This window comes from Hypomesus transpacificus, chromosome 1 (genome assembly GCF_021917145.1).
Source record: "Hypomesus transpacificus isolate Combined female chromosome 1, fHypTra1, whole genome shotgun sequence".
NCBI classification, from domain to species: Eukaryota; Metazoa; Chordata; class Actinopteri; order Osmeriformes; family Osmeridae; genus Hypomesus; species Hypomesus transpacificus.
The window spans coordinates 6,806,539-6,830,014 of NC_061060.1; the positions used below are offsets into that span (position 1 = coordinate 6,806,539).

General features: G+C 41.9%; 3 protein-coding genes and 1 long non-coding RNA gene across 4 annotated transcripts; all 4 read left to right on the plus strand.

Moving 5' to 3' along the window:
- Window positions 1-456: 456 nt before the first annotated feature.
- LOC124473767 lies at window positions 457-1,056 on the plus strand. The gene is made up of 4 exons (XR_006956738.1): window positions 457-510; window positions 666-702; window positions 839-861; window positions 1,011-1,056. It is a non-coding gene; the product is annotated as an uncharacterized LOC124473767 (long non-coding RNA).
- Window positions 1,057-4,370: 3,314 nt separating this feature from the next.
- adgrg4a (adhesion G protein-coupled receptor G4a) lies at window positions 4,371-8,122 on the plus strand. Its single transcript, XM_047018920.1, has 8 exons — window positions 4,371-4,392; window positions 4,713-4,816; window positions 5,199-5,320; window positions 5,612-5,880; window positions 6,024-6,129; window positions 6,254-6,534; window positions 6,918-7,019; window positions 7,241-8,122. Exons 4-8 carry the CDS (start codon window positions 5,679-5,681, stop codon window positions 7,378-7,380), a joined length of 831 nt encoding a protein of 276 aa, XP_046874876.1. The 5' UTR covers window positions 4,371-4,392; window positions 4,713-4,816; window positions 5,199-5,320; window positions 5,612-5,678; the 3' UTR covers window positions 7,381-8,122.
- Window positions 8,123-8,309: 187 nt separating this feature from the next.
- On the plus strand, window positions 8,310-11,377 carry vgll1 (vestigial like family member 1). Its single transcript, XM_047018933.1, has 4 exons — window positions 8,310-8,571; window positions 8,939-9,144; window positions 9,335-9,718; window positions 10,156-11,377. Exons 2-4 carry the CDS (start codon window positions 8,955-8,957, stop codon window positions 10,191-10,193), a joined length of 612 nt encoding a protein of 203 aa, XP_046874889.1. The 5' UTR covers window positions 8,310-8,571; window positions 8,939-8,954; the 3' UTR covers window positions 10,194-11,377.
- Window positions 11,378-15,474: 4,097 nt separating this feature from the next.
- tmtops3a (teleost multiple tissue opsin 3a) lies at window positions 15,475-21,731 on the plus strand. Its single transcript, XM_047024526.1, has 4 exons — window positions 15,475-15,853; window positions 17,645-17,973; window positions 20,604-20,837; window positions 21,480-21,731. Exons 1-4 carry the CDS (start codon window positions 15,475-15,477, stop codon window positions 21,729-21,731), a joined length of 1,194 nt encoding a protein of 397 aa, XP_046880482.1.
- Window positions 21,732-23,476: the final 1,745 nt, after the last annotated feature.

A 23,476-nucleotide genomic window follows, 5' to 3' on the forward strand; every position in this document is an offset into this window, starting at 1 on the left:
CTGTGTGTAATATTCAATTGTAGATGATTTGATGTGGTGCTATGGAGCCATGTATTACTTCAAGGCAAACAGTAATACATCTCAGGGAACAAGGTGGTTGGTTTGGTGACACGTTGCACACAAAGCTGTTAGCTGGAAAAGTAGGATGTTAGAATGGTAGTAGTCCCTCACCACATAACATAGCTTTTCTTTATTTCCCATGTTCCTGTCAATGAAGTTAGATGGCAATTTTGGAAATAAAATGATATTTTGCACTTTCATTTCTAGTAGACTACAAGGACACCTTCTTCAGAGTTAAACTGAGGTTGAACATGACTGGAGAGATTCAGAAACCAATGAATACCATCAAGAAATGGGTGAGAAACATTTGACCACAAACTTTTTTTCTTTCTTTCTCTGAGCGCAATCCTTCACAGTTTATTTTTGTCTTCGGGCAAAACAGCTTCAGGAAAAACTCAAGCCACAACAAATGGAGATATTACACTTGAAGATCCTAGAGGAGGCTGTCAGGTGAGGCTCAACCACTGCATCCAGCCATGGTCGGCCTTATGTGGACATGCATGTGGTCACAAATGTCTCTTTTGTGTCTTTGTCAAGCATATCTGAAAATCTGTTCAGCTTCATAATACCACATTTCAAGATGTCTGTGTCTATTCTGTTTGTAGGGGTAGTGATCATGAAGAGACTCATGGATCTGAGATGGTGAGCATGTTCATTTAAACTCTGTCCACAAAACATGTTAAAGATTGTGGCAATAGCTGACAACCGAGCGGCACTGAAGGTTTTATCAAGTTATTATGAACAGCAGATCCACTTTTGTGCACTCTCTCTCTTTTAGATTCCTAGGCTGAGTGAGAAAGCGTAAGTACAGTTGACAGAGGCCAAACATATGATTTTCTAACTCCAGCTGCTTAGCTTGGATCTACGATGCTGCCAGTGGTTTATTGAATATGGCAGTGGACTTTTTCATTCCTTATTTGTATCCACCCTTCCTGTATTTTGCCCCCAAGGTATGAATGTTCATTCCACATTCAGGCGTTTGGCACACGCAACATAACAGAGACCAAGGACCTCATTCACAAGCTGCTGACCACAAAGCACACTGACAATGTTATCACCATCCAGGCAGAAGTTATTGAGATAACACACATAGGTATGTAGTTCTGACATAGAATCAAAGGGTTTCTCTTCTCTAGGTATTGGAATTGGGTGCCATGTGCCATGACAATGTTAGTTATTGACGGTGTCTGTTTTGTAGAGCCGGGCAGCTGCCCAGAGGACACTACCAAGGGTATCTACGGGGAATACATATGGCCCTCTGGTGAACCAGAGGAGAACACCTCCATTGGCTGTTATAAAAACCCGGCTAAGAAAGGATATAGGCTGTGGTGAGCCTATTTTCCGAAAAAAATAGAAACAAAAAATTGCCAATATGAGGATTTGTGCCTGATATTGCTCAACAGTTGGGAAACGTCTTCTGACTGAAATCCAGGATTTCTGGGGTTATGGTAATCATATCGTACACAGCGTGCTGTGTTTTTCATAAAAGACTAAGCAGGCAAAATGAAAATTGGATTCTAAATGTGTTGTTCAAAACAAACACAGACTGAGCCATCTCCACTAGATGAGAGCACAGGTGGTCTCAGTATTATTTTATCTGTGTTTCCCTACTGTGCAGCCAGCACGACTGCCTTTAGCTGTGAAACCACTTGTTTCCATGGAGATGGCTTAGTGAACAGAGATATATCCCTAAATTACTGTAGGTGATTTGTCTCAACACAATCATTTACCTGCTCAGTCAACCTTAATGGAGCTCTCCCATATTCAGCAGTGACCGTCAGACAGGAGACCATTTCCTATCAATTGCTTATAGTGTAATGAATGTTTCCTTTGAACAATTGTCCATACTATGAATGTATTGTTCAGAGTTGCCACAGAAAAACCGTAACTGAATTATAGGGCAAAATACCGTTTATTTACCCGGTTGACAATAATAGCTTAGAAGATAAGCTTTAGGACTGAATATGCATAACTTTGACCTCAGCTATAATTTTGCATAGAATATCGTACTGTTTGTGTATTATCACCTGCTCTCATCATCTTCCTCTATCTGTAGTGACTTAGATCCTGAGTCTGAGAAGGCCACCTGGAGGGATCCAGACTTCAGTCAATGCAAGCCGGTCTTCACTTTCTCTGACCTGGGAGACCTCATCGTCACAGCAAGTAAGTCCACAGCCACCAACTAAATACACTGCTATCTAATGAGAACATTGTAGATAGTCATACAACGTACATAATTACCTGTATTTGTACATTTAAAAACCCAGATATTAATGAGCTAATTAAGATGTGCTATTTTTCTCTTCCAGATAACACAGCTGATGTGGTGGGCACGATTGAGGACCTGGTGAACAGTGAGCTAGCTTCTGATGGGAGCCTAACAGGGGAGGAGCTGAACACAGTGGTCGAAAAGCTAGCTGAAGTGATGGGGGTTGCCACGGTGACCCCTGAGCTTGGATCAAAGATCATTGGAATTATTAGTGACCTCCTGGGATCTAAAACTGTCTTGTCAGCAGTAGATAATAGGTGAATTATTGACATTTGAACAGGAATAGATTGTGAATGAAGAGAGCAAATTCTTATTTCAATGATTAAGGAACATTGAACATTTAGCTTGGCATTTATTTTTTGGCCTTGCTGTCTTCAATTCAATTCTGACCCTCTGTTATCCTCCTGGACACCTGTGTCCGTTCCTTTGCCTCTCCTTTCTCCAAAAGCATCCTGAATCTGATTGAAAGTGTTGGGAACAAGATGGTTTTTTCTGGGGAGTCAGCCAACGTGACTGTCCCCTCGCTGGCCGTCTCCATGGTTAACGTGGACCCAGACCAGTTCCATGGCCTGACCTTCGGTGTTTCCTCCTTTTCCACTGGCCTAGTCCCAGAGGTCAGAAACCATGCGGCACAGCATCTGTGGTAGCCACATGAAAACTCCACTATTGTGTGTGTGTTGGCGTGTTTGTAGGCAGTCAAATCAATGTGTGTCGTTTCACATCATGTTCCAGTTAATAATCTGTGGTGTGATTTATAAGGCTGTTTGGCTTCCAATCTGCAGGGCATGCCCTTGAATGAGTGGAAAAATTCCTTCCTCTAACAAACTACAATCTCATAACTAAACAAAGAGGGTGATGCAAAACTCAACAGGATATGTGATTTCTGGTCTTCAGCCTCCAGCATTATACCTGGTTAACTTGCAACAAAAATATTAAGCATACTCGTTATTGATAAACTGATCAATTAATTCATGACATTTCACAGTTTTATCTCTAATGTTTTTGCACTGATTCAATGGCAAATCTGATTTCCTTTATGATACTGTTTATAATATGAAGTAGACAGTATATTGACTTCCAACCAGAGGATGGCAAATAACTTATTAAACTTTGTTTTGTAGATTTTTGTCAACCAGTCTTTTGTGAGCGATCCATTTGAAGGTGCTGTGGCCTCCATCTCCCTACCCTCGGCCCTAGAGACAATCCTACACAATAACGGAACCAGACGCAGAGTCCAGTTCCAATTTTATGGCTTACAAGAGCTATTCAAGGTACATACACTCATATAATGACACTAATTAAAATCTACTTTTGTGTAGTTTTGTTAAATGTTCTCATCATTTTGCATCAAAATCTTTTTTTATTGAATATACAGCCGTGGCCAAAAGTATTGGGAGTGACATACATTTTGTGTTTGCAAAGCTTCCTGGGCCTTGGCATAAAATGACTTCACTAATTTCAGTCAGTCATGTCATCAGCACAGGGGAAAGTATGAACTAGTTCTAGCCCGGTGAAATCACTCTATCATTCTGATTGGATTTTAAGAGCAATTGGACTTCTGTAAAAGAGGGGACTATTGCATTTATTAAAAATGTTGGCCCCAAAAAAGCTTGAAAAAATATGAAATGTGCCTTATTGTATTCCAGTATTCTATAGAAACATGTGAAAATATTTTCCTCAATTACTGAACCAGCAAAATAGTTGTTGCAAAACACAACATTTGTCATAGCCAAAACTTATGGCCACGACTGTATATTCTAATATATGTTTATAACCAAAATGGTTTTGTTGTTCTCTGTATATTATTAATTTACAGGACATGGAAAGCAACTTGACACTAAATACCTATGTAGTGTCTGCTAGCGTCAGCAACAGCCTCGTCAGCAATCTCAATGAGTCTGTAGTAGTTATACTCAGAAACCTCAAGCCAAAAGAGGTGACAAATTGATCATATCAAAAATAACTGAGCTGTGGTTTTGCTTCTTGAATGTCATGACATAAGCTGTACGTCCCACAGACCAGCGACAGGGTGCAGTGCGTGTACTGGGACTTCCAGAAAAACAGTAAGTTCCTCATTGCTTTAACTTCCTCTCTGCAGGGTTTATGTTGCAATGATCATGCATGAAGGGAACAGGTTTACAACTCAGGATTTAGAGGGATGTCAAATGCTCTGCGTTGGAGCACTGTGTGTGTGTGTGTTTGTGTGTGTGTGTGTGTGTGTGTGTGCGTGTGTGTGTGTGTGTGTGTTTGTGTGTGTGTGTGTGTGTGTGTGTGTGTGTGTGTGTGTGTGCGTGTGTGTGTGTGTGTGTGTATGTATATGTGTGAATGTGTATCCATGTATCTGTACATGTGTGAACCTGCTAATCCAAAGTCTGTGTGTCAGATGGGCAGGGGGGCTGGAGCAGTGAAGGCTGTGAGACAGAGAGCAGCTCTGCTTATCTGACCAGCTGTCGCTGTAATCACCTGACACACTTTGGTGTGCTCCTGGTGAGTGGTTGATTCCTCGTGCTCGCACAACTGAATGGAAAGGCATGCCATAATACATACGTACAGTACCAGTCAAAAAGTTTAGACACATTTTCCCAATCCATTGGAAATGGATCCTGGTAATGCTCTTTGCATCATTTACATTTACATTCAGTCATTTAGCAGACGCTCTTATCCAGAGCGACTTACAGTAAGTACAGGGACATTCCCCCCGAGGCAAGTAGGGTGAAGTGCCTTGCCCAAGCACACAACGTCCTTTGGCCCGGCCGGGAATCGATCTGGCGACCTTCAGATTTCTAGCCCGATTCCCTAACCGCTCAGCCACCTGACTCCCCATTGTGGCATTGTTATCAGACTAGAAGTGGCATGTGTTGTCTTACAGGATGTGTCCAGGACACCCATTAGTGAAGTGGACCGCCAGATCCTGTCCATCATCTCCTACCTGGGCTGTGGTGTGTCCTCCATCTTCCTGGGCATCAGTCTGCTGACTTACACTGCCTTTGGGTAAGCTTACCATGTGGACCATCAAACACAGAGACGTTACACATACCGGGTGGTTCCACGTCTTCTTTGTCGTGTAGTCTTCTCTCTATCAATCTCTTGTATCACTCTCCCCTCAAGGTGCCATTAAACCAATCTCTGCTTCCCCAATTCCGTTAGGATATTCCATTTCACACCAAACCTAACACTACGGCCTTGACCTCAAACGCCAACCCCCCCCCCCCCCTTCCTCTTCACACACACGTACACACACACCACTAACACCATTTCTGTTTGTTCCTTCTTCTCACACAGGAAGTTGCGTAAAGACTACCCGTCCAAGATCCTACTCAACCTATCAGGGGCTCTGCTGGGGCTCAACATGGTCTTCCTGCTCAACTCCTGGCTCTCATCCTTCAACAACTATGGCCTCTGCATCACCACTGCAGTCACCTTGCATTACTTCATGTTGGCATCCTTCACTTGGATGGCTCTGGAGGCCGTCCACATGTACTTTGCTCTGGTCAAGGTCTTCAACATCTACGTCCCCTTCTACATTCTCAAGTTCTGCGCCCTTGGCTGGGGTAAGGCTGGAGAGATGGCAATTTGTAGACTATATGTAAAGAGAGATTAAGAGAAAACTGAAATAGTCAATAGAAAAATGCTACTGGTTGTCTTGTAACTGAATGAATGGAATTCATATATTGAATCTTTGATGTTTACACAGGCCTTCCCCTGGTGATTGTCAGCCTAGTCCTGGCGATAGACATGGATGCCTACGGCAATGACTTGTCCAGGAAGTCTACAGACGACATGCAGAATTCTGAATCATTGTAAGTGTGATGTTTGGAAAACGTTTATTCTCGACTCTGGATTTGAATTTTACAAGTCGGTCAGACGATAGACTTGACTCTCCTCATATCCCCTTCTCTCTCCATTTCATTTTTCTTCCATCAGCTGCTGGATGCAGAACAATGTGGTCTTCTACATCACAGTGTTGGCCTTTGTTCTGCTCGTCATGCTGATAAACCTTTCTGTGTTTACCGTGGTTCTGGTTCAAATCCGCAACATGCGGACCAACAAACCTGCTGGAAACAAGGGGAGCATACTGCAGGACTTGCGAGCGGCAGCCAGCCTCACCTTTCTGCTGGGTCTCACTTGGCCACTAGCCTTCTTTGCCTTGGGTCCGGCCAAAGTACCGCTGCTCTATTTTTTCTCCATCCTCAACAGTCTTCAGGGTAAGGAGCACCAAGGGACAGAAATTTGATTTCACTTTATTGTTTCGTAAGTAGGTTTTTAAAAGGCAGTATTTAGAAACATTTTGAGACTCACACTGTCAGTGTGTCATTGATTAGACAGAGCCTTTGGTTGATTTACTCTTTTATTCTGTCCCATTTTCTTTTTTGGTCAACATAATTTTGGTCTGACTTTCTTGTTTTTAACCTGTCGCACTTCGAGATTTTAGCTCATATAAAGTGCCTTATAAATATTATTATTATTATTATTATGAAAAGGAAGAAAGGAAATGAGAAAACAAAGTAAATGACAAAAGAAAGGAAGGAAGTTTATTGAAGAGGAAGGACGTAAGATTTAACTTGTTAACTCTCTTTCTGTGTTTCAGGGTTCTTCATCTTTGTGTTCCACTGTCTGATGAAAGAGAATGTTCGGAAGCAGTGGAGAATCCACTTGTGCTGTGGCAGATTCAGGCTTAATGACTATTCAGGTAAAGAGAACAGTCCGTTATTTGTTTGGTTGGTTGTTTGCCTGTCTGTCTGTCTGTCTGTCTGTCTGCCCGTGGAGAGCTAAAACCCTAACCAGAAGACACTGTAGCCATGCAAAGGAATCTTCTTAGACAGCAACTTTTTATGAAGTGTTAGCTGTGTATATTTGGACTATCTGCATGTTTAGGTGAAAGTAATAACATTAAACTTGGTCCCTCCTTAGACTGGAGTCATTCTGTGACATTAGGCGACAGGTCCAAGCAGAACCAGTTGGTGAACTCCCCTTCTTTGAGGTCTGTAGACACCAGTTCCAGCAGGAAGATCTCTGACTCGTCCACTGGTTCTGCGCCAGTCCACTTCTAGGGGGAAAAGAAGGGATCAGATTTCTGAGCGGTTAGGGAGTTGGACTATTAATCAGAAGGTTGTTGGTTCGATTCCCGGACATGCAAAATGACGTTGTGTCCTTGGGCAAGGCACTTTACCCTACTTGCCTGGGGGGGGAATGTCCCTGTGCTTACTGTAAGTCGCTCTGGATAAGAACGTCTGCTAAATGACTAAATGTAAATGTAAGTCACTTTGGATAAAAGCGTCTGCTTAATGAATAAACGTAATGTAATGTAATGTAAACGTAATGTAATGTAATGTGAGTCCAGGATTTGTCTTGACTTCTCATCTTCAGTAAGCTGTTAAAGCTTCAGTACAATAAAACAACATGGATACATGGAATACTTTAGCCATGGCACTAAAAACGCTAAAAATTTAATGTCTGTGTCTAACTAAAAAACAAGCTTATTTGTACAGTTTATTGTTAATTGTAACAGTGCCTTTTTTGTTTCATCTTCTTTTTGGATAAAGAGACTGTTTACTGTGTATATGAAAGTGGTATTTTAATTTAAATGTGGATCATGAATTGAAGTTAATTTAGTCCATTAGCACATACATGTAATAAAGTGATAAGTTATGGTGGTTGCTGTTAAATCCTAGTATCAATATATTTATTAGCTTTAGATACAATTCAAAAGTAAGTCAAAATAACTTAAATAAAAGTATTTTCAATTATGTTACTACTGGCTTTCTGGGAGTAGAATAGCTTGTTTTGCATTTTTCGCCCAACTTTGAATAACATTTATTAATTTAAAATGCAAATTATCGACATGAAAAATCAAGTGTAGCCTAGGTCTTCTAGATTGTTTCTAACAGCGCGGCTTTTGAAGAATGTTTTTATGTGCTGTCTGGCTGTGGAGAAACTTGTTTGATGACATTCTGTTCATATCCTCTTGAGTTCATGAAGAATCACACCCTACGAGTCTTCAATAAGTTGCGACAGCAGAAACCATGTAGCACAGCGAACGTGAATGTAGTGGGGCTCTTGGCGTAGGCGCATGTCGGTCAATTCCTAATATATCGTTATCAGCGTGCGCATTTCGATTTGGAAACGAAACTACCTTTATTGTAATCTTGGAGATGGCAACAGTTTTGGGCAATAGTAGGAAAACAAGCGGCTTCTGAGCAACTCATCTTCCTAGGGCATTTTGGACACACAACTCACATTGGGTAAGAATTGTGACAGATTTCGTTTCCACCCAAATAAATATAAATAATATAAATGCCAAGATAGGCAGCTTTGTTTTTCTTTTCTTTTTTCTTCAAAGTTCTTTTTTTTTCTTCAGTTCTATTTGAAATTGTTATAATTGTGTACAAATGACTAGTGAATAGACCTACAATGGACTGACAAAAGTTCAGTGGCAGCAAAATTCATAAGTCACTAATTGGATGTAGCAAAATACCTACCACAGACAACACACATAACTTAACCTAACACAACTTAGAAATGTCTGCAAGATACAGACTGTTGTTTTTCTGTGCCTTACAGTCTTATAAAGTTGATAGCTATCTATTGTTTCCTTTTTCAATGAAATAGACAGGTCAGATCTGGCATGGCGGGGAATTCTGCTAGCCCCATAGCTGTGAAGACAGAAGAGCACCCGCAAAGTGTCCTCTTCACGTATTTCCAGGGTGACATAGGCAGCATGGTGGACGAGCACTTTACTCGAGCTCTCAACAAAGCATGCAAGTCCAAAGAATCTGTCAGAAAGAGCAAAAAGAACCGCAAGTCTATCAAACCAGGTGAGTTTAGTTCAGCTTTAGTGTTCTGAATAGCACAGCAATACTGCAGCCAATGGACGTCTGCACTCTTACAGTCTCCAGGCACATATTTGACACACAGTTCACATTTTACAGTTTACACACACACACATACACATACAGTCTATATTGTCTCTTAATTAAATGAGTGTTTTCATGACATCTATTTCAGAGCCTGAATCCAATTCCTGTCAATGGGGAGCTTCCAAACAGGCCTGGTCAGAGGCCCATTATACCCCCATGTCTGGTCGGCTTCAGCTAAGCACCTCCAAGCAGGCTGTCCCTGGCCTCCCCATAGCTCTCAGCCCCCCAGACGATGCCGCTGGTCCCTGGACCTTGGGAGGCCTGGGGCTCCCTCCCATGACCTACACCCATGCTTTGTCCCAAGGTTTAGGCATGACAGGGCAACAATACAACAACTCCCTGCTCAACCTTCTTCACAGTGACCGAACAGAGAGTCGGAGTATGGCGTCAGGCTCCAAGCCCAGTGTTCTTCCCAGCTGGACTCACCCAGGCTTCAGAGACCCCATGGATCCAACTGGAAACCTGGACCCAGGTACGGCCCCCACACACGCCTAAACACATATGTATGTATGTATGTATGTATGTATGTATGTATGTATGTATGTATGTATGTATGTATGTATGTATGTATGTATGTATGCATGTATGTATGTATGTATGTATGTATGTATGTATGTATGTATGTATGTATGTATGTATGTATGTATGTATGTATGTATGCATGTATGTATGTATGTATGTATGTATGTATGTATGTATGTATGTATGTATGTATGTATGTATGTATGTATGTATGTATGTATGTATGTATGCATGTATGTATGTATGCACACAAACATTCAAACAGACACACACAAAATACAGAACACACACACTCCTATATAGTTTGATAGATTACTTTAGCCCGCATTCAGTTGAATTTGCAGTAGCTTTCTGATCTGAAATTAAACATGTATTTTACTTTTTTAGGCGTAGGCCTGGAGAAGAGAGACCTTTACTGGTATTGAAGGGAGAGTGGTGGTGCAGGGAAACAGACCATCATGAGGATGTTCATGCAGTGCAATATTGTTGTCTGTCTCTTATGGCTGTCAGACAGATTCCTGCCAAACTGGCTGCTCCTGCCTCTTAACAAGGAAAAATGCTGGTCATTCTCTCTCGTCATCTCTGACCTCAGTACCTTAAAATGCCACCACTGGAACTGCCTCTCAAACATGGAACAGTCTCTGGCAAACCTGTTCGCAAACCAGTTCTTAAATCATTGTCAAACACAAGGTTAATCAACATGGAAAGCCTACATACTGCTTAGTAATTATCACATTTTGGTCAGTCGGTAGAAAAGATTGTTTTTTACTGTTTATTATTATGGTACATTTTATTTTTTAAAGAAAAAATAAACAAGTGTTAATTTATAGTAGAACATTTAATATCCAAGGTTTCTCAGACTATTTTGTGAAAATGTTGGTGTTTTTTCTTTACTTGTCTGGTGGGTATCATTTAAAAATAGGAATGTTCAAATTGGAAGTTTCACTATTATTACTGTGAATGTTCTTAAATGCTGTTTCATATAAGATTTGTCACTGGATAGGGTACCTTGTGTACAATAACTAATACAGATTGAAAATATCTATATTGTAGCACAATCTTCCCTAGATAACAAAATGTATTTTAAACAAATGTGTCAAAGATCCACTCAAATGTATGTGTAACTGTGCTGCCACCTTATGGCTGAGAACAAAGTGAAATGCATTAACACTATCACTTTCCCATTTTCCTGCTTAGTGACATAAAAGAGAAGCAGAAAAAAGTTATTGGGAGCCCATTATTGAATTGTGACACTGCTGTAGCACTGACACATGGAGAAGACAAAGAGAGAGGCAAAGGGGATAAAAGGAATATATATTGAATACACTTCAGTGTCACTGACAGAAAGTGTCCAATTTCAGCATCCACTATGCTAGCAGTAAGGTTTAGAAGACAGGGCTCTCAAAGTTAGGCGTACCTTTCACCAGTATTTTTGAGAATATCCGATCTTTATTCATATCTCCTTCACCCTTGTCCTCACACACTAAACACTGATGTTTTTCGGCAGACACCTTAATCCAAAGTGATTTATATAAATTGGTTTTTCCAAGATTAAATAAACTGTTTTGTAAATCCTAGTCAATGTCATTAAAAACTTATATCAACAGTATTAGTGCTGTTTTGTTACGCATAATCTTTGTCAGAAAGTAGTGAGATTAGTTATCGACTACAAAAATTACTTAAATGAGCTTTACATGAATTTTGTGTAAACATGCACGTTTTTCTATGGTTTCTTCTGTTAAGATCCTCTCCATTTAGTAGTGAAAGCCCATTTAGGAGAAAAAGGTTGTCAACAATATGAATGTTGATTTTGTTCAGTACTTGCTATCTTTGCCTTAGTTATTGTCCACCTAAAACCTTTGCTGTAAAACGAAAGATGTTTAATCTGGCCTCACCTTGACATCCGCTGGTCTCACAAGTGCATCACTTTCAATGGTGAGTTAGCCCAAAACACATGCTAGAAGATAAAGGCTTGGTTATTAGTGTCTGATTGCCCTCCAGGCAACCCTTCTTATGTAGCCTGGGAATCCTATGCTACAGTCCAGATGGGAGGAGCAGCTATGCCTGCTTGTCAATTATTGATGGCTTGACACTAATATTAGCACCCTCCCATATGTTACTGCAACCACACTGGTCCAAATTAAATAGTGACAATTTCCTACTAGCCCCCATCCTCCCCTCCATAAAAGTCAACTGTGCAAAGTGAATATATTTAGTACTCCGGTGAACGTCTCATCATCAGTCACACAAGAATCTGAGCAAACTTTGTAAAAGAAAAAGCAATCCAGCAATTACTATTATCATAATATAATAGTTACTTTTTTTCTAGCTAATTGTTATGGATCCTTTATATTTTTAAAAGATAGGATAACAAACTGAAGGTCAATTCCATTTCTTTCTCTCTTTTTTGGCATTTATGTTGTACGAATGGAGCTTTACCGTCTGCCTTTGTCATTAAGGACACAGGCAATCATTTTGGAGGGCTTGCTATTTCTCCTGTTTATCTCTGTGTTTCGACGCTGAATGGTGCGTCTGAGGTACAGAGGTGTCACTGTGTCAGTGTGCAACAATAAGCGCCCTGCACATGATTTTATAACATAATGGTCCTCAGATTAAGTTGTCACTTTTCTAATTCCGATGGTAATGTGTTATTTCAGTGTCACAAGGCTGTGTAAAAAACGGAAGAAAAAATAAATTAATTCACCCTAATTACTTTATCTATAAGACACCTAAAATGTAGACCATAGACTATAAGTCAGCAACCTAATACAATGGGGTTGTTTTCTTTAATACATTCAATCATCACCTCCAGATCTTTAAATACCAAGGTGGCTTTTGTTTTCACAGTTGCATACAGAAGTTCACCATAGATCTGGTGAGCTTGCGGTGGCATTTGGCCAAAGTTATGGATTTCCTTCTGGCTGCTGTCTCAAAATGTACTTTTTTCTGTTTCTGACCTTTGAATCAGGTTAAGCCAATATTGTGGTATTGATCAGCCACATACTCAATCCTTGGTTACGCTACACTAAGGGTGTACAAGCAGGGTTTGAAAGAGCTACTGCATGTCATGCAAGAAGTGTCACCAGGCAGCCCTACAGCACTCCTACAGCCCTCCTATGGACCATTATAGAAGTAGCACATGTACAATTATGACTTTGGTCCCAGCTGGCAGAGACAACAGAGAAAACCATGACAGACAGCCAAAAGTGGATGAGAGAGGTTAATTAATTCTCTATCTCTGACTTTCTGTGGACTTGACCGAAAACCTTAATCTCTTAACATCAAGAACTCAAAGAACTCAAATCCAGTGTTTCAAGTTTTATTGTTAGGTGTACAGAACAACACAAGGTCAGACTAGGCCCTGAAATTCTTGGGACAAGACAACGCAAGCAACCTAGCATAACAAAACATTTAAGTACTAAGAAAATTACATCTATGATTAGCTCAAATAAAATGGATCAAAATTTGTGTTTGCTAATGGTAATAAACATCCTAATATACAAAAACGTATGCAATATACAATAATACACATTATGACCTATACTAACCTATAGATATACTAACCTAAAACAAGACCTATACTAGCCTAAGACAAGACCTACACTAACCTAAGGTGACAATCAAAAGCAAATGTACCACTCCTGCACACGAAGAAGAGTCATTCACAGGGTCTTCATTTAGACAAGCAGGAACCCTGATGCCCAAAGACACACAGATATTTATTTGTAAAATATTGAGCAGGCTCAGTGTTGCTTGGTTACCTACACCCAACACCCCAGTGGAACTCCAGAATAAGGAACCATGATGGACTACGTACATTTGTTCCATGAAAATGAGGTGGACAAGCCACTCAATCAGGTCTCAAGTACATTTACATTTATTCATTTAGCAGACACTTTTATCCAAAGCAACTTCCAAGAGAGAGCGTTACAAAAGTGCATAGGTCATTGATCATAGCAACGAGATAGCCCCAAACATAGCCGAAACATGAATCATACATTGTGAAAAAACTAATAAGTACCAAAGGGAAGAACCATAAGAGCATGTTGTTAAACAAGTTACAATTAAACAACATGAACCTCAAAAAGTGCAAGAGTGTTGATTGCTTCTCCTGTAGAGAAGCAATCAACAGTAAAATATTTCACAGCGAGTACAATAATTTTAAATCAGTTACAACTAACCAGCAAGAGCAACAAGTCTCTCAATAAGAGTCATTGTGATCCTGGAATAAAACTAACATCGGGTCCAGCGAATCATTCCTATGTACCGTTGTACTCCTGGAACAACTTAAGCCTTTTTTTGAAGGTGGGGAGACAGTCAATGTCTCTGATGGAGGTGTGGAGTTGTTTCCACCATTGGGGGGCCAGACAGGGGAAGAGCTTGTGTTGGGACCGGGCGCTCTTGAGTGGTGGGACCCCAAGAGGGTCAGAAGAAGACCGTAGGTGGCGGGAGGGGGTGTAAGGCTGGAGGAGAGAGTTGATGTAGTCGGGTGCAGTCCCGTTCACCGCTCGGAAGGTCAGTGCCAGGGTCTCATCCAGGCGGAGATGTCTGTGAGGCAGGCCTCGATCCTATCTGAGATCCCTGGATCAGTTGGGGGGAACGACAGGTACAGCTGTGTGTCGTCAGCGTAGCAGTGGTTGGAAAAAACATAACTTATGTGGTAGGAGAAGCCAGAACGAGTAACTTTCTCCCTGGAATCAATCAAGATCAGTCTAATCTGACCACTTCAAGGGCTACAGACCAATGACCCTTAGAGGGCCAGTGATGCTGATTGACAATGAGCAGAAAGAGAAAGTCCATCCCTGCTTGACAGTTCCTTGATGATATGGCGACACTATTGATCGCAACGTCATAGCGGTTTTAAAAGGATCTTTCATGAATATGAGCACCTGAAAAAAATGTTTGTTTGGTATTGCACATTTAGCCACCGATGAATGAGAGAAAAGCCAAAGTAGGATATTGATGGACTTAAGTGTTGTTTCTTGTGATGTTGAAATACCATATGAGAGAAGTTTACTCGTAGAAAGCTGCCACAGTATATTTTGTGTGACCAGATCTCTGTATGGTAGCTAAACTTGCTGTAAGTATGGGGTTTATTGTGAATAAAAGAAATGCTGAATGGTGTAACGCTTTCAGTTGGTGACACAATTTTACACACTCTCTCATTTGTCAAAACATAATAAGCATCATGAAAGTTTATGCTGTATGACAATGTGGACATTTGGGTTACCAAGAATAAATCCATACCCTAGCCAGGAATTGGGGAAACAAACCTGTAGGAAATCTATGTGTTTGCATGTGCTTGGGGACATTTGATTCAAGAAAAGGCTAAATAAACTGTCTTTAGCATCGGTGATAATATGCTGAGCTACCAAACGCGACTTGTACTGAGTTTTACTTAACCCTATAACGCGTGTGATTACAGAATAATCGAGTCATCGGAACCCAGTGAATAGCCTACTGGAGCTGCTTGTGACCTGTAAAGATGACAGGTTAATTAGTAACGTTCGCGTTACACTGCATGCATAACTGCCAGAGCCATGCAAAATCACAATTCTATTATTTTAGGGAGGAATAGGCCTACATGAAAACTAGCATGCCTTAACGCGCAACCGTTGACGAAACTGTGCTGTGCACGAGTTTGATAGACTATAAGGGCGTCTGCTCCTCATATTCCCAGTCCTCTCTGCGTGCGCTGAGGCCGATATGGTTGTCCATTTACTTGGTTTGAATTTCAGCACCATCGACAACTTCCTCTCCAACCGAAGCAACAATGCCAGCGTACAGGACAACTTGGTGCCCCAGGACACCTCTGGTTTAAGTAGGACTGGCCACACGGTGGTGGCAGTATGCCTTGGTCTCATTTTAGTCTTTGGAATAGTTAACAATTTTCTAGTTATGATCATCTTTGCAAAGTTTCGGTCGCTATGGACGCCTATAAACCTAATCTTGTTGAACATCAACTTTAGCGACATTCTCGTCTGTATTTTCGGCACTCCGTTTAGTTTCGCTGCAAGTCTAAGAGGGAGATGGCTTATTGGACCCTACGGATGCAAATGGTATGGCTTCGCCAATTCGCTTTTCGGTAAGTGAAAACTTGTAAGAAGCAGACAAATAAAAACGATATTTTGGGATCCTCTTGGATTGAAACAAATCTACTAATTGTAAGTGTAAAGTTCTGACAAGTTATGTTATCTTACCAAGCCTATTCATTTTCGGCAGAAGCATCAGATATTTGCCAAAGCAAACATTTGGGTTATTCAACCCTGGCGTAGAATGTTTTTTTTTATAGGTTTATATTTCTTAAACGATACTTCATAACAAATATCTTTGCACGTGGAATCCATTAGTAGCGTAAATCCTGTCAAAGCAAAAGTCCTGCAGGCTTTAATTCACCCATTCAGCTGACGCATACAAAACCCAGGCGCATCAGCCTATCAAGAACACTATTAAGACAGTTAGGTCGACCTACAAGGTCGATTGCATTGAGATATTTCATTGAGACATTGAGAATACTATTTTCACAAAAATAGGGATCCGATTTGTCACGGGATCCGTTCATTACGAAAACGATACATTTTTCAACCAATAATGAATTAGAAGCTGTGGAAACATATTAGTTTGGTGGTTGTGCAAGGTTGTACAGGATATTCTTGTGCTGTGACATTTGGATCCTGCAATATTTTAACAGTAGCCTAATTAGCCCAATAGGAATTATACGAATAAGCTGAGACCCAATGGGCATTTAGTCTTTGAATCTTTCCCAAAGAGCCACACACACACACACACCGACCCCCACCTAAGCTACACACACAGGGCTGAAGGGTTGGCTTGAGGTGAAGGGGGACCCTGGAGTCCTAAACAATTAGTGCCATCTTGTTTTGTCAATGGCATAAGGGAATGGCTGTCAATCATTTATACCGAATTCCAGCATCCTTTTAAAATGATGGCGCACACACACGCTCTTTATAAGGTACTGTTGAAGCAATCCCTTAATTAAGGGAAACTTTACACGGGAAACCTTTTCCTACGCTTGTTTCACTGGCAGAATTGTCATCATCTGGTGACAGCACACTGTCAGTCAGATGAGGAATCATACTTTGCTTTACTATTGCCATACTTTTTCGTTTTTCCTTGTTGAGATAGGCAAAGTATAGACAAATAGTCTTTATCCAGACACACACACACACTCACACACACACACACAATCCAACATGAATATGCAGTGGCGTCTTGTATGCATTTCTCTGTGTCTAACAGTCCTGTGCTCTGTCTTTGCTATCAGCCAGTGCTCTCCAAGCCCCACTAATTACATCACTGAGGAGGTCCTGGCATATACTGTCAATATTTCTTCTGAGCTCCTGTGGGATCTGTTACTGTTGTGACCTCCGTCCTCCCCATACACACAGCACAGACCCAGTACACCCACAATCACATTAAAATAAGCTTTTGGGAGAACACCAAGTCTAATCCAGATTGATTCCCATCAATGATTATCCAGTGTCATCTATTGCCTGTAGGGACATGGAGGCTCAGTCATTGTTGAATCTCTGAATTGGGTTTGATGGCCTCCTCGGGGGGTGCTCACTAACCTTAAAATATGTCAGTAAATGATTCAGATTCCAGATGTATAGAAATATTCATATACTGTCTTGAGTGGCACTTCAACCCCCATTCACATTGCAAATACTACATTTCTTGACTGCATATATTGGCTAGGTTCATGTTTGTTCATCTTGAGCATCATAAGCACACTATATCGTGTGTGGTTTACCTTTTCTAAGCGATTCTTAGTTTTCCACTTTCTCTCGCAACCCCCCAAACTCCCCCACCCCCAACCTCATCCCATTTCTCTCTTTCCATCCATCCATCCAAGGCATCGTGTCCCTGGTGTCGCTGGCCATGTTGTCGTACGAGCGCTACGCCACCGTGCTGCGTTGCACCAAGGCCGATCTGTCCGACTTCCGCAAGGCCTGGCTGTGTGTAGCCGGCTCCTGGCTCTATTCCCTGCTGTGGACCATGCCGCCGTTCCTGGGCTGGAGCAGCTATGGCCTGGAGGGCGCCGGTACCTCCTGCTCGGTAGAGTGGCACCAGCGCTCGCCAGCCAGTGTCTCCTACGTGGTGTGCCTCTTCATCTTCTGCCTCCTGTTGCCACTCCTGCTCATGGTCTACTCCTACAGTCGCATCCTGGTGGCCATCCGGGGGGTGAGTCACCTGTCCGGCCTGGCCCGTCAACACCCTAGCTCCACCTTGTTCAGACAAGACTGATACAGAAGTATAGGTGTTAGTGCTGTGGCTCATGGAAGCCTCATGTTGAGTAACACAGTCCATTTAGCAGAAACCGTAATCTGAAGAGTTAAAACCAGTGATCAAATTTGTATGCTTCAGTATAAAGCATCACTTTCGATGACTTTCCACAAAAACACCGATGTGAGCTACCGTTCATCTACCGGGCTAAAGAGTGGTAAAATATTTGTGAATAAAAGAGTTGTTTTGTCGTTTTAAGCGGTTTATGATTCACTCACAGTAGGATTCCAAATGGGTTTGAATGGAATATTTACGAAGAGTTGCTATTTCTGCATAACATGATTTGGCCAAACTCAAACCATAGACTTCTGTAGATCCCACAGAGCCTTGAACATGGCAGATCTTCTAAAAGGTGGTCTATATTGAGACACACATCACAGCAGGAAATTGTGTGACACTAACAGGAAGCATAGTACAAATCATGTTCATGTTGTCTTCAAAGATCCACCCCCTACGCCAACCACCTCCCCCTGAGAGGGCTCAGTATCCCTAAAATGGCCACCGGTAGCAGATAGAAAGTGAGAAGTTGTGGCCAGGGTCCAATTAACAGTTGTTGCCGAGTTTTCATTCCCTATTTCAGTTAGAGCCATCCATTGAAGCCGTATGTCTATATTTACCCCTCCGCTATTGATTAATCCTTCATGTAATGGAGGCGGCTTCTTGGGGGATTCTGGGCAGGGGTCACAAACCCCTCTAAGGTTCAGTGAGTCACTCTCCGAGGGGGTTACATAAACCTGGCACTCACACAAGAAATATGTAATTAAGGTCTTCCAATTGGTGTCCAGGCCGGGTGGTTCGCATCTTTGCCACCGTGACGTGAATACGCCAGAGTATATTTTTAGACAACGGACGCAAGCCGTTACTATTGGTGACAGCCGTTATGTAAGCTGCTCATTTTTTGCCAAGCGGTAACCCTGCTCAGCCCTGGCTAGCGGCTCTGCAGACCTGATTACCTGATTATCGCTCCAGTGACCCTCCTCCAGTCTTTTTTCAACCCCCCTCCTACCCTACTCCCTCATCTTCTCCATCTCCCCCAATTCTCTCTCAGGCTTTTCTTGGAGACAGAACCTGCTGTTCTGTGCTCTTCAGAAAGATGACTGTAAATGACGTGAATCAGCATGGAACATGTCTGGATTTCTATTCTTCCTGGGTTCCCGTCTGTCATTCTAGTCAGGTTTTTGTCAGGGAAGCCTTTGCATGTACCCACACAGCTGGCAGCAAAATGATAACATAATTGAACATGGAACCAGTCGTCGCGCAGTGATTGCACATTGTTGCTGAGCCCTAATGCGTTGTCTACCTCTTCTAAAATCCACGATGATAGAAATGGCCTTTAAAAAGCCAGGCAGGAAATGTATGGGAGAGAGAGAGGGGAAGACATGCAGAAATGGCCAGAGCCAGTGAAATGTGATCAAGAGCTTTTAAATAATCTTTCCAAGCAGTGTTTTACTTCAATGGGTATTTTTCTTATGTTGGCTTAGCATCATCACCTGTAATTTGCCCTATCAAGCTGCATGGTGGTAGTTACTGATAGGATTAATCTGATTCAGTTCCAGGGAATGTTGTGGAGAGACATTGTTCTGAAGAGCCTGCTTGGTGGCCTCTACTGGACCAGAATACTGGGTACAAACATCAGTGATTCCAGTTAGTATCAACCTTCTATGATGAAGGAGCTGCTGTTGAATAGCTATTACATGGATGACAAATCCACCCGAATGTACCAGGTTAGAAAAGGAGTTGCACCACCTGAAACACTGGAAATGCCAATTGAGCATGGAAGAGGTTGACTTCGTAAGGATATGACGTCAGGGCAGAGTCATGGACTGGGATGGAAACCCCTTAAGGATCCCTGATTGGCTAGTCTCTCTGAGCTTGGACACTCACAAACCATAACTTCTGGATGGACGTTTGGGTGGAGATCGGGCGATTCGGTTACTCACAAGGTGTGAAATCAACAATGAGGAAGTGGGAATCCAGCAGAAATGGCTTGTAGACACTGGCAGTCTGACGGATGTGGGCCACTCTGAACCCTGACGCTGAGCAGCCCACATGTGGACCACATGGTTAAGTGACAGGGGAGGTGGCACTGGGTCAGAGGAAGCATCTGGACATATCGTCTAAGTCCCATCTGTCCACTTCTATTTATGTCTAGGCTACCATAGCAGAGCTTGTCACATTTTTGGCGTATTAATTATTTATTTTGAGTTCAGCTAATAATCAGTGGCTTAATCACAGGCTTGATGAGCAGACGCTAAATTAATACAAATTACAGTATCACCAGACATACAATGGCTTTGTCTGGAGCAACAGACTCTCAATGGGATTACGGATGACGAATTACGGATTGGTGTTTATTTGCTTCTGCTAAATCCTTACCTGTAGCATTGTAAACTGGGGATTTATTTAAGAGAAAGCAAAGCGAGCTTTCAAGACACTGGTCTGCAAGTGGTTGGGTTGGTCCATGGTTCAACTAGGCTTAATTAAGGATCTATCACTTACCTCAGCCTCTCATCCCCCTGTCTGTCCAGGTAACGAGGATCAACCTGCTGTCGGCCCAGCGACGTGAGCAGCACATCCTGCTGATGGTTCTGTCCATGGTGTCTGGCTACCTGCTGTGCTGGATGCCCTACGGCATCATGGCCCTGCTGGCTACCTTCGGCAGGTCGGGCCTGGTCACCCCTGTGGCCAGCGTGGTTCCTGCCATCCTGGCCAAGACCAGTACTGTCATCAACCCCATCATCTACGTGCTCCTCAACAACCAGGTGACAGGGGGCGCTAGAGGGTCAATCTCACAGACACATCTTGGCCCAGAGTTCAAATGTTTCAGGCTAGAAGTGCTCAACTAGAATTCGGTCCACATTACTTTCTTCATAATTTTTTTTTACCTTGGAATACAGGTAGACCTATTATTTGATAAATTGCCACAAAAGTCACAGACAGGCATGACGAAGAGCCTCCTGGGCTGTCTATGCCATCTTTCCTGCAGCAATGGACATCTTAGAATGTCTGTTCTGGATTCTTAGGTAACCTGGTTTCTGTGCATGGGCAAAGTGACTAGATAATAATAGTGTGTATCCAAGGGGGCAAGGGAGTGACACTGCAAAGGGAGACCACAATAGCACCGATAACTCCTGTGACATTGAGGACATCCTCAGAGTAATGACTCCTTGTCCTAGCACAGCCCTCTTCAGCCTCCCTTCCTTGATACTCACTTGCTAACACACTTAATCACAGGCCAGGGTCCCAGAACGCTCCTTCTGACTTGCTGGGAGGGTCTAAGCAGTCAAACCCCTGATCCAGAATCATTGTCTGAGGAGATAATACCCTCATCAGTGCATTTTCTTTCTTTTCAATCAAATCTTTTAATGTAGGTTTTCTTTAAGTGACTCTGATGTCTCTGTCAGTTCTACAGATGCTTCTTGGCATTTATAAGATGCAGCGGAGAGCCCAAACCTGTCAGCGGCTTCAACACCCAACAGAGCAGCAAGGAGGAGCATCCCACCCCCCTGACCCCTTTCTCACGCTCATCCCTGACCCACAAGCATCCGTCACAAGGCTCCCCGCGTGCCCACAGCATCAGGAGCCCCAGGAAACCCCCGTCCCCCCTTAGGAGACAGCACCGCACCCTGTCCTTGGTGGTCCACTACAACCCCTGAGAGCTTCTCCTGCCCTTGGGGAAGTGCTACCTGAAGTGTAGTATTGTGAGGCTTATTTGCAGATTGAGACTAGATGGGTGCTTGACTACCCCCTAAGGGCCTTCTGTCAGCCCTTCTTAACCAGCCATCCCAGGGTCCTAATGTGCTATTTTTAGTTTTGTTGAAGATAATATGTCAGTCTAAACCCTTTCATGTCAGACACCAGTCCACCCCAGCTGGTAGCTTTTTGATAGAGCATTGTAACCGACTGAGGGTTCTGTTAGTGCCATCTTGTTTCTGCTCTTTTTTTATCTTGACATGTGTCTTTGTTGGCCAGCAAGTGGCTTGCTTGGTGTAATTGTATTAAATACTGGCTTAGACTTAGGTTGGAGTCATTGATATATGTACAAATGTTGCTTCCAGTTTTATATTGGGCTAATATACAATACACCTTAGCAATTTTTGTTCCTGTTTTCATATTGTCATTGATAAGCCAGGCTCTTACCCTTTTCCACTAGATTCACAGTTTTACCACTAGAGGAAGCCATGAGCCATGAAACTAATAGCCAATCAAATATGCTTTTATAGTTTGTTACCCATGTATTGAATTTAGAATTGTAAATCTGTTTAGCAATGTTGTCAGACCGCATGTAAAAAAAATTGTGACAGAAATGTTGCTTGTTGATGTACTATGCTTATCACAGTAGAAGGGATTTATATCATTAGGGATTGGTTCATAATTGTTTCTTGGTAACAGGCTGAAAACAAAACCTTGTGCCATTTCTTCTGCCAGTACTAATATACATTTTTGGAATCCAATTAAAATTAAAAGTGTTCATATTTTATGGAACCTGCCTTAATTGAATTATGGAAAATGACAACTTCCCATTTGCTGAAAATCTTGTACTTCCCTTTGTCTTTCCTGTTCTCTGATTAACATCACAATTCTTCTTTTTATTACTGAGAAAGTGTACTGTGTGAATGTGTGTTAACATATTCCTTTATATCTCATGAAGGGATCTATACTAATCTTCTTTATATTGATCCAATTGAAGTATACTGCCATGACACTAGCAGTCAGTGACCCAGAACACTCCTACAGTCTTCCTAACCCCATTGCATCTGCCTTGCAAAGAGATGGTTTACAAATCTAGGAGTCGAAAGTAACTAAAATATATACTTCAAATTATTTGTCATTTCATTTTTGTCATTTGTCTGTTTTTCTCCCAAAATGGTTTTCTAACTAGGTCTAATATATGCTGTTGAGCCATGCAGACAACATTGTCATTATAATGAAATTATAAATTTAGCATTTGCATAGATGGCATAAGTATTACCTGGATAACTGGTGTAAAAACACTCAAGCAGATTAATTCAGCTACTGCCTGGTCATTAGTGCTGTCTGTATGACACAGGTCACATTTACAGTTCTGAGTCACTTAATTTTGTGTGAAGATATGTATTGTATATTTTCCAAAGAACTCTTGTATCGATGCGGCGATGCCGTAGAATATGGTGGCTCCATTTTCATGCATGATTATTATATTATTATTTTAAGCTTCTTGTTCAGTTTCCTGTGAAATGTGAATTGTACCATGTGTGGTTTATTTGATGCTCATTCATCTTAAAAGGTGAAAGATGATTTAAGACAGATGGATGCCACAGTATTTCTGCATTTCCACAGCTCAAACTAGTAAACTGTGAACATTTCACACCCTAGCAGGAAATCTATCATTCTCTGTTCTTCAAAAGATGTACCAAAATAA

Excerpts from the sequence above, each read along its gene's own strand:
- tmtops3a (XM_047024526.1), top strand. The coding sequence starts at position 15,475 with ATGGTTGTCCATTTACTTGGTTTGAATTTCAGCACCATCGACAACTTC. Across the intron at positions 17,974-20,603 it reads TCCTGGTGGCCATCCGGGGG|GTAACGAGGATCAACCTGCT; the intron begins GTGAGTCACCTG and ends CTGTCTGTCCAG. Across the intron at positions 20,838-21,479 it reads ACGTGCTCCTCAACAACCAG|TTCTACAGATGCTTCTTGGC; the intron begins GTGACAGGGGGC and ends TGTCTCTGTCAG.
- adgrg4a (XM_047018920.1), top strand. The coding sequence starts at position 5,679 with ATGGTCTTCCTGCTCAACTCCTGGCTCTCATCCTTCAACAACTATGGC. Across the intron at positions 5,881-6,023 it reads GTTCTGCGCCCTTGGCTGGG|GCCTTCCCCTGGTGATTGTC; the intron begins GTAAGGCTGGAG and ends ATGTTTACACAG. Across the intron at positions 6,130-6,253 it reads ATGCAGAATTCTGAATCATT|CTGCTGGATGCAGAACAATG; the intron begins GTAAGTGTGATG and ends TTCTTCCATCAG.
- vgll1 (XM_047018933.1), top strand. The coding sequence starts at position 8,955 with ATGGCGGGGAATTCTGCTAGCCCCATAGCTGTGAAGACAGAAGAGCAC. Across the intron at positions 9,145-9,334 it reads CCGCAAGTCTATCAAACCAG|AGCCTGAATCCAATTCCTGT; the intron begins GTGAGTTTAGTT and ends CATCTATTTCAG. Across the intron at positions 9,719-10,155 it reads AACTGGAAACCTGGACCCAG|GCGTAGGCCTGGAGAAGAGA; the intron begins GTACGGCCCCCA and ends TTACTTTTTTAG.